Genomic DNA, 10,012 nt, shown 5'->3' with positions numbered 1-10,012 from the left:
ATATAAGGTGTCCTGAAACTTTTGGACTTCAATGAAATGTTTCAGCATATGATAAACGCTATCAGGAGGAGATGCTGTGTCGCAACCCGCTCGTCTTTTCTGACATTGCCGAGTATCTTTGCTCCGTTTCACTGGTGAAAGTATGTCAGTGGGTTACATTGACACAAGTGCAAAGCTGCAGGGAGGGGAGGGAGGAGTCAGTGAACTGGGTCACATGGTTTTCACACTGATCGCTACTCGAAACAGAGCAGAAAGCCGTCGAGCACACGCCTGGACTGGAGCTCCAGGAACGAGTGAACGCTGCACATTTCATCGTCGCCTCGGCCGATTTTCTGGTTGTTTTAGGGGGAAAGTACATCTCCACCGGGCTGCTTGTAAAGCCGACCGTAGCGTGTAGGGTCTGAACTAGGCTTATGTCTTTGGTTCAAACTTAAAGACGGTTAGTTTCTCTTACTGGGACCAATCAGCGACTTTTCAGTTGCTGAACACTAAAACTGAGAAAACGGCTTTGGCACCGAGGTAGCAGAGGAGGAAACCCCCAGACTCACAGGACATGGAGTCCACCAAAGCTGGTAAGTACGCCTGACAGCATCTGCACCCGGCGACGGGGGGCGTACTGTACTTACCTCCTGCCTTTGGCTTCAGTCGAACCGGAAAAGTAACACGACCGGTCACATTCTGACTGTATTTCTTGTTTATTGTGGACTTTCTGTCGAACCCACTTGTTACTGTTAAAGTGGGTTAGGGCCACCGTGGGCGGTTGTTGTTACACCAGTGTTTGGCTTCCGTGGCACTGCAGTCATCTCGGCTCACATGGACCCGCCAGCCTAGCCATGTGCACTTGTGTTTACGCTCCCCGTGCGTCTCAGCTCATTGGCCGCGCGGTGCAGTGACGTAGGCGTTGCATAATTTCTCCCAGCTCGATGTGTGCAGTCTCGCCGTGATACACGTGAGGCCTCTCATGGCAACGCGAGCTGACCTAGTTTTCCCGGGGAAAGCGCATGCGTGCTCCAGGTGGGGTGCGTTTAAACCCCAACACCAGCAGCTGTGGTGCTTTGCTCATGGGACGGGGAAGGCTTTTTGTGTAAGAAACGTACGTTAGTAACATGATTAATAATAAACGTCGCGATATGACCCGCTGTATTCAGTTTCTATGTTACCATTGATTTAATAAAAACAACATTGAATAAAAAAATAATAATAAAAAACCGGAAGTCCACAGTTGTCTTCGTTTGCTCAACTCTCGAGCTCATCGTCTGTCCGCTGACAGCACTCGAACTAAGATATTTCCCGAGGGCCGTAAACGCAGCCTCGGTTGTTTCCAGCTCGTATAAAATGATCTAATTACGCAGAGTTAGATAAACATTAGAGCTGGAGACGGTCACTGAGTTAGTTACAGGTTTGACTCATATTTTCCTGTTTCACTCATGATGCTGGATACACAGTAACCTGATAATCCCATGAACTAAACCTCATTTTTGAAGCATTCAAAGAGGCTGCGTGAGCTCTGAGTCATCACTGGCACTTTTTCACCTCATACTTTTCCTTTGCTGTGTATTAATGGGGGACAATTTTTATATATTTCTTTTAAAATGAAAAGTGTATAAATGAAGGCATGTATTCGATCTGTTTTTACGACTGTGAATGACTGAACTACATACACACCCCTGCCAGGCTGACATTATGTAATCGCTGTTACCTAATCATAAAGAATGGGAGAGGAAGAAATCAGGTCAGCCTGTGCTGAGGGTGGAGCTCCCTGGTGCAGCAGCCCGTCTCTGCGGCGTTTACTGGCCCAAGAAATGTTTGTCGTATTCTCGTCTGCCCTCTTTACTTTAAGCTGGTTGGTTTTCACACAGGGAAGGTGTCTGTAGCTGGGGGGGTAAGTCAGGGAGAAAAGCGCCACCTACAGAAACCATGGCGACATTACAGCGTTCAAACAGGGCTCAGGTTATACCGATGAAATAAACGGTGTAACTGACAACGAGCAAAAGAAGACACGCACATCTGGTAGCTTCTTGTGATTGCAGTAGAGTGTGACGATGAAGTGAGTTTCCTTTTTGTCCTAATGCAGAAACAATCAGTAAAGTTTGATAAAGTGCACATTAAAATCAAATCAGAAATGTGTTATCAGGCATGAGATGGACTCATTTTATTACAGTGAGGTCACCCATTACTGAGGTGTCTGTCAGGCCCTCAGCTGAGCGTTTCTCTCCGTTGCCGTCTTGCTGTTCTGAGACTGCATATGAGGAGCACGGGGTGGGTCCTGAACCACACACTCATCCTCTGATGGTTGTGATTGGAGGAGCGGTTAGCCACTGAGCAGCTCCTGGGTGAGCGTCCTTATTGACTCTAATAAAGACCATAATTGACTGAATGGATTCATATGACCTGAAAGTAAAGTGAGGAAAGCGTTTACAGAGGTCACAGGGACACGAGGGCTGGTTGCAGACCATTAGACCAATACAGGTCACGTTTCAGGAGCTACATTCATCTTTGATACTGTCTATTTTCCTCATAAAATACATGAGAAGTTTTCAGTGCAAGCTCACACAGTAGGCTTTGCTTCGTTGTTACAGTCCCTGTTCTCACAGTCCGTTTCCTCCCCTCTCTGCTGATCGCTCGCCAGGAGGCGTAATAGCCTACATCAGCTCGTCCAGCTCTGCCTCCAGCCCAGAGTCGTGTCACAGCGACTCCTCCAATGGCAGCTACCAGTCGTCCTCCCCGCCCCGCGGGTCCCCGCCTAGCCACGGACAGCTGAGGCAGCCGCTCGACCCCACGATGGCTGTAGGAGGCCTAAAATTGCCACGGACTCAGAAAGGTGGACGCTCGTCGTCCACAGCAAAGACTGGCATCACAAGTAAGTTGGACACTCTCATATGTGTCTTCAGATGCTGCCTGTGTTAAGTCTAGGAATCAGTGCAGCATGTCAGGCCAGTGAGAGCATTATATGACTTAAACATCTCAAGGACATTATTGGAATCTGCCCAAAACAAATGTTGACATTTTAACTTCCAGGTAGCTTGTTTCAGCCGCCGTCACTTAGGGCTGAACGATTATGGAAAATAATCTAATTGCGATTTTTTGCCCCAATATTGCGATTGCGATGCGATATGCGATTATTTTTTAAGGTCTTTGTCTTCTGTATTATTAAACAAAGACAAGCAATACATCATATAGTATGGCCAATACTATATTACATTAATTTTAAACTGTTCTTTCCTGGAAGACAGACCTCTGTTATGATGACATGAGGTGATGCATGAATTGATGACTAACATTTTTATTTAGCTTCTTCAATCACAACAGTATATTTGAACATACACAATAGTTTATTTTTAGCTTACAAACATCTGAGCATAAAGTGCTGACAAGGAACCCTGGTGTAAACATTAAAATGAAAGTCAGTACAATGTGCAGATTGCAGAAATATACATAAAAAAAATCAGTGGCTTTACCACACTCAGTTTTTCGACATCTGTGAACTACTAGACAGTCATTCAATTAAAAAATAATATTAAATAAATAAAAAATACACACATCTTACTGATCTCTGCAGTCAGTAACATTACACATAAAGTGCAAACATAATAGCAATTGTATAAACACACACACAAACACGCCTTTAAAGTTTAAAGGCGTGAAATTGGACGGTCTAGTTCTGATTAGCGTCACCGCTGTCTCGGTGGAGTTTAATAAACTCGGCCGTCTGCTTCTTGCTATCTAAAATATAACCAGACACTGGTGTAAATTCTCGACTGTCTCATACTTCTGTTTAATAAGTTTTCTGTTTGACGTTTAGTCAGCTGTGTGAAAACCAAGGAGGAACCCACCCGGGGGATTAATAAAGTTTTATTTTATCTAATCTAATAACTTTAATCTCAGCCAAACCGATTTACTCACGAACAAACAAAACACTGGAAAAAGCCCAACAATAACATTTTTAGGTTGTCTAAGTGACTTATATATTACGTTTAACCCGAGCAGCGAAACTCCGCGGTGATCTGAAAATGATGTGCCGGGAGTTGTGCCGTTCTCGGCCGCATCAGTAACCCTCGAGCTCCCGGCTAGCTGTCGAGCTGGTGGGTAGCAGACGCCTCTGAAAACGTCGAAGCACTTTTGCAAATATGGGATATCTTGATAAACCGAGCAGATATTTGATGTTTACACAACTACTTTCTCGCCTGAAAATATGTTAAAAGTTTATTTTGTGACCCAGAAAGATTAGTATGAGTAATTTTAAAACTTAGTAGCGGCCGCCATTGCTGGAAACTGGAGTTTGGCTGGGCCGCGCTATGAATTCTGGGATATGGTAGTAATTTGGACAGCCTTCGGCGCGTCGCTGTGACGTAATCGGTCTACAAATGCGGCCTCAGGAGGATGCAGCCCATGAATTTGGACATGTCCAGAGTATAATCGCAGCCTTTGCGGTTAGAAAATTGCACTTGATCATGTCGCGATATTATCGCAAATGCGATATATCGTTCAGCCTTACCGTCACTGCACCAAGAACATCTCACAACTAATGTTCTCTCTCTGAAGACGGTTGAAATGAAACCAGAGGCTGTTTAGGAGAAACCCAAGACGGAGCCAGCACGAGCTTCCTGTAGACGGCTAATGACTTTTACATGTGACGTGTTTGTGTCTATAAATAAATTCTCAACATAAACCTTCACAGAGCAGTTTATCAGAAACAGCAGTGTGATGTTGAGGCTGTAGTGACGGGCAGGGATGTGAACTGTACCACATCAGGGCTCGCAGAATCGCTAGCCCCACGGAGCTAGCTAGCTATCTCAGCCCTGCCCGTCAGGCTATATGATAACCCGACGGGCGGGGCTGAGATAGATTTTGGTCGCCCGACCAGAGATATCGCTAGCTCCGGGACGTCGGGCTAGCGATTGTGCGAGCCCTGCACATAATATAGCACAGCAGGTTATTTGAGAGTGGTTTAGTTTCCTCTTCTTCTACTCCTGTACCAGGACTGATGCAGAGGGTTTGGGGTTTTTTGTGAGTGGCGGCACCTACTGTTCAGGAGGAGCACTGGCGTAATGACTCGGTGACCTCGTTGGGAATAATCGGTGGGTTCCCAGTTTTTTTTTTTTTTCCAGATAAACTGTAAGAATTTGTTTTTGTATTTCTCAGAAATCAACGGCCTGGTGCTGCTCTGTAAAGTGTGCGGGGACGTGGCCTCTGGATTTCACTATGGCGTCCATGCCTGTGAGGGCTGCAAGGTGAGGCTGCCTCTTTGATACGACGCAGTGTGAACTCGCAGGCAGCACAGGATGAGTCTCTGTGCGACACAGACACGAGCGTTGCGGCGTCTTTGGTTGAAGTGGGTCACTTTAGCCATCTGCACAGCTCAGACTGAAACTAGTTCACTCTGCCTTTATTTATATCTGTTACCCATCATGCTTCATGGTGCTGTGTGGCCCAGTTAGCTGGAGAACAGTGTGCTACATACCACAGCGCTCCTTAGAGGGCGAACACGCACATAATTCAGACAGTTATAAGTCACACTGTAGAAACTGTTCATTTATCTAAGAAAGGACAAAAGTAAGCTGCCTGTGTCTGTGAACACACTCAGGGCTTCTTCAGGAGGAGCATCCAGCAGAACATCCAGTACAAGAAGTGCCTGAAGAACGAGAGCTGCCCCATCATGAGGATCAACAGGAACCGCTGCCAGCAGTGCCGCTTCAAGAAATGCCTGCTGGTGGGCATGTCCAGAGACTGTGAGTACCCGCGCTCGTTCACTGACTCGCGCTGTGTTCGGTGAAGAGATTAGCGAGGCTGGTTTCACAGAGTAACGCTCAGCACGCCATTTTCTAACACGTAAAACAGGTTACGGTCAATTTCAAAGCTATAAAAGCGAATAAGTGTCATTTTCTAGTCAGACGGTTGGTGGTTAGATTCCCCCGTCTGCTTGCCAAAGTTTCCTCAGGCAGAGTTCTGCTCGTGTGAGTGTTAGCAGAGAAACAACGTACCTGTGTGAATGCGTGTGAATGGAAAATGAGGCATTCTGCAGGAGAGCGCTACATGAAAACCAAAGTGTTCAAAATACAACATTAAGAAACGCTTTTAACAAAGAAATCACGAAGCTCAAACTTTTAATTGAGCCTTTTCTGTTATTTTTGTTTTAAAAAGATGCCGTTCATTAGTCCTTTTGGCTCAGTTAGTAGTGACAGATGGAAATAGTCCAGCATCACTGACTGTGGAAGGACGTTGGAGTTTAATGACGACATGGTTAAGGGGCAGTAATTCTCAGTATGACTGGATTTGTTTTGAAGGCAGTAATCATGAGGTGTGAAGCTAACGGTTGGAGAAGAGTAAGATGTCCTCCTTTTAAATTCCTGTTTAACGAATGTCTGAGACTTGGGCAAAAATCAAGGAGATTCTCTTCTCGCTCTTCAGCTGTACGCTTCGGCCGGATCCCGAAGCGAGAGAAACAGCGCATGCTGCTGGAGATGCAGAGCGCCATGAACAACATGATGAACAACAGCCAGCTGCAAAGCCAGCTGTACAGCAGCCAGAGCCTGCCCATTGTTAAACCGCTGCCAGCCGGCGCCACCGAGCCTACCTCAGACGATGCCGTCCCCGCCGCCTCCTGCTCTCCTTCCTCCTCACCTCACTCCAGCCAATCAGACTCCAGCTTAGACCCAGAACCCGCCGCGTCAATGGACACCAGCCCCAGCTCGGCCTCGCCCAGCGCGTCGGACAGCAGCGAGGAGGAGGTGATCGGCTCGGTGACCAGGGCCCACCAGGAAACCTTCATGTACAACCAGGAGCAGAGCAGCCTGCCATCCCAGGCCTCGCAGCCCGCGAACACCCTCGGCTGTGGCCTCGCCAAAACCCCCACCGACAACCAGACGCAGGAGCGGCAGGGCACCTGGGACCACCGCAAGAGCCCGGTCACGGTGGCCCGGCACTCCACCTTGAGCCTTGACCCCCAGGGTCAGGAGGTCAACCAGTGCCCCTTCGGGCTGTCCAGGACGGCTGCCACCAGCCACTTTCCAGCATATACACATGGAGCTTTCAGGGCACCGTCCACAGAAGGCTCCACCAATGGATCGTGCAGCATTGCCCTGTGGAGAGGAGGCAACAGGATGCATCTGGTAAGCTGAACAGAGGGCAGTGGATGGTAACAGTTTAGGCAAGCCATTAAAAATCAATGTCAAGGTGTAAAAGCGGACTTTGTAAAATAAAAAGCCTTTTAAATGAAAGTGTCTGTTTGTTGTTTGGATAGATGCTCCTGCCTCTGTATGCATGAATAGATGTGAATAGAACAGCTGCTTTTAGGGCAAAAACAAACTCTAGAAGTCTCACCAAAACAAAGCTTCTGTTTTAGAGCGCAATGAAAATCACTCCGTTTGTCCCAACAGCAGCATGAAGCCATCGTGTCTGTGATTAGTTAGTGAAAAGGAGGTTTCAGAGGTGTGGATGCACTCGTGTCCAAACTGAAGGCCCGCTCTGATCTGCAGGTTTGTCCGATGAACACTTCGCCTCACGTGGACCCTCAGAAGTCCGGCCACGAGGTGTGGGAGGAATTCTCCCACAGCTTCACCCCAGCGGTCAGGGAGGTGGTCGAGTTTGCCAAGAAGATCCCAGGCTTCAGAGAGCTTTCCCAGCATGACCAGGTCAGCCTTTTGAAGGCTGGCACCTTTGAGGTAATTCATTGAATTTTCTTACGTATTGCAGTCTTGTTTAGTCTGTCTGTAGTAATCTGGGGCACTCTGTGGCCTGCAGGTGTTGGTGGTTCGGTTTGCCTCGCTGTTTGACGTGAAGGACCGCACTGTCACCTTTCTCGGAGGGAAGAGGTACAGCGTGGACAGTCTGAGGGCCCTGGGGGCCGGGGACCTGCTCAACTCCATGTTTGACTTTAGTGAGAAGCTCATGAACCTGGGTCTCAGTGAGGAGGAGATGAGCCTGTTTACTGCTGTGGTTCTGGTCTCTGCAGGTGGGTTATCAGACGATCCATCCACTGATAGCGACGCATAAACCACCGTCAGTGTTTGTATCCAAAATGATGAGAACAGGTAGAAAAATTGGCTCATTAACTTTGTTTTTCCTGCCTGAGCTTTGACTGCACTGTAATGGTACAGATTGGCGAGTTGGCGCCACCTGCTGTTTATCTGATGAACACTCACAGCAGGACTGAGCTCAGCTGTTTCAGTGTAAACACATTTAAACTGAGTCAGGCTTTAAAATATTCCTCTGCTGTGACCTGAGCACACGTGAGGCAAACGGTTTCAGTTTGTGCAAAATTGCATTTATTCCTAGAGCATCACGGACACGCTGAACACTGACTTTGGTCAATCATATGCTGTAGAGTGACAGTCCATCATGTCATTATCACAAACACGTTAACCTGACACGAGACTGCGACTAACCACGCGGGTCACACGGCCGTTTTTCTTGTTTGTCAACGTATCGCTAACTGAGGCCTCTCCTCCCTGCTACCTCTTCCTCTCCCAGATCGATCTGGCATCGAGAACGTGAACTCCGTGGAGGCCCTGCAGGAGACGCTTATCCGCGCCCTGCGGAGCCTCATCACCAAGAACCACCCCAACGAGGCCTCCATCTTCACCAAACTGCTGCTCAAGCTGCCCGACCTGCGTTCCCTCAACAACATGCACTCTGAGCAGCTGCTCGCCTTCAAGGTCCATTCCTGAACTTTCCTAAAGTACTTGACGCCGTCCGCCCCCACTTCACCTGAAAACATTGCACCCGAGACAAAAGCAGCCCTAAAGGCCGCCTGGAGCACCAGCTCCACCCGACCACACCTGCACGGGCCTTTGGGTTTAGCTCTTTGTCTAAAAAGTCAAGTGGAAGTTGTACTGTAGGGCGTGACGGCCTGTGTGACGGTAATGCAGACGCACAGACACTCTGACTGGTGTACATGTCTCTCGTGTTTGTGTGTAGCAGCTGTACAAAGATTAGATGCACTTTCCTGTATAGTGTCGATGGTATTTTTGCATTCATAGTGCAATATGTGACTGCTTCTGGGTCTGAGTCTAAACGTTTCCCTGCGGTGGTGCACGTTAAATTGAACTGGTGCTGCTCTCGCGGGACGAAAAACGCGCTGGAGGTAAAGTTCTCTTTAAAAGCAGCTGAAACTGAGGAGTCTGTGCAGGAAAGCTGCTTTCAGTTGGAGCAGCAGGGAAACCTGAACGTGGCGTCTTTGGACAGATTTGGGAAGCAGACGCTTGATTTCATCCACGTGTGTTCGTGCCATGATTTGTTTGTTTTGTGTTCTAAATTATTTGGGCATTGTGACAAATCGAACGTGTCAGAGTCGCTCTTTACTGAGATCAGTATAAATGAAGACTGAAGCCATGAAATGAAATTGTGGACTTTGTCTTCTTTCTCGTGACATCTCCGAGAGTCTGGACAGAAATGTCACCTCGTAGTCACCAGCAGCTTCTGCACGCTTCGTTACACGTCTCTACGTTTTTACAGAGACTCTGTTCTGTAGCTGATGCAGGTCCATGTATGACGATTTCACATAAGTCTGATTGTAAAAGTGTTTGTAATGTAAAGACATGAGCAGAGCTGCTGGTGAAACACTCAGCCTTTTATTCTCCACGACTTCTATTATTGCAGTGACATGTTCTGAAAGGATGCAGTATGCATAGATTTCTATAGAAATATATTATCATATAAACATAACTGTATGTGTGTGTATATAAATAATATGAATGAATAAATTTTCTAAATGGTGTGTACAAGCTGTGGTTATTTAAAACGTGTCGTTCCCGATAATCATGACGACTGCATCTTACCTATTTGTAGGAAAATGTTCTCTTCGGCAGTTAAGAAGCCTTTGCCTCGTCTCCATCCTCTGACCTCTGACCTGCGTCTTCATTTTCAAAATGCATCATGAGGAGGACGGGGGAGGCCTACGAGGAGCTGTTCCTGAGCATGACTCAGATAATCAAACTTTCTGCTTGTTACTGTTTCTCCGTGTGATTAAAAAAATATATAAAAATATGCGCACTTTTATCTGAGACCACGTGCA

At 47.2% G+C, this 10,012-nt stretch overlaps 1 protein-coding gene across 1 annotated transcript; it reads left to right on the top strand.

The window, feature by feature from the left end:
- The first annotated feature begins 236 nt into the window (after nt 1-236).
- On the top strand, nt 237-9,367 carry nr1d2b (nuclear receptor subfamily 1, group D, member 2b). Its single transcript, XM_085395800.1, has 8 exons — nt 237-572; nt 2,630-2,860; nt 5,143-5,231; nt 5,585-5,729; nt 6,409-7,109; nt 7,476-7,661; nt 7,741-7,951; nt 8,470-9,367. Exons 1-8 carry the CDS (start codon nt 554-556, stop codon nt 8,664-8,666), a joined length of 1,779 nt encoding a protein of 592 aa, XP_085251926.1. The 5' UTR covers nt 237-553; the 3' UTR covers nt 8,667-9,367.
- The last annotated feature ends 645 nt before the right edge of the window (nt 9,368-10,012 follow it).

Source organism: Rhamphochromis longiceps, linkage group LG22, assembly GCF_057381845.1.
Source record: "Rhamphochromis longiceps isolate RC_006_pf linkage group LG22, R_longiceps_female_GT1.1, whole genome shotgun sequence".
In the NCBI taxonomy this organism is placed as follows: Eukaryota; Metazoa; Chordata; class Actinopteri; order Cichliformes; family Cichlidae; genus Rhamphochromis; species Rhamphochromis longiceps.
Note: the sequence above shows the minus strand (reverse complement) of the source record. Positions and strands in the feature narration are given on the sequence as shown.

Coding starts and splice junctions, on each gene's coding strand:
- nr1d2b (XM_085395800.1), top strand. Junction 5,232..5,584: donor ATGCCTGTGAGGGCTGCAAG/GTGAGGCTGCCT, acceptor GAACACACTCAG/GGCTTCTTCAGGAGGAGCAT. Junction 7,952..8,469: donor TGTGGTTCTGGTCTCTGCAG/GTGGGTTATCAG, acceptor TTCCTCTCCCAG/ATCGATCTGGCATCGAGAAC.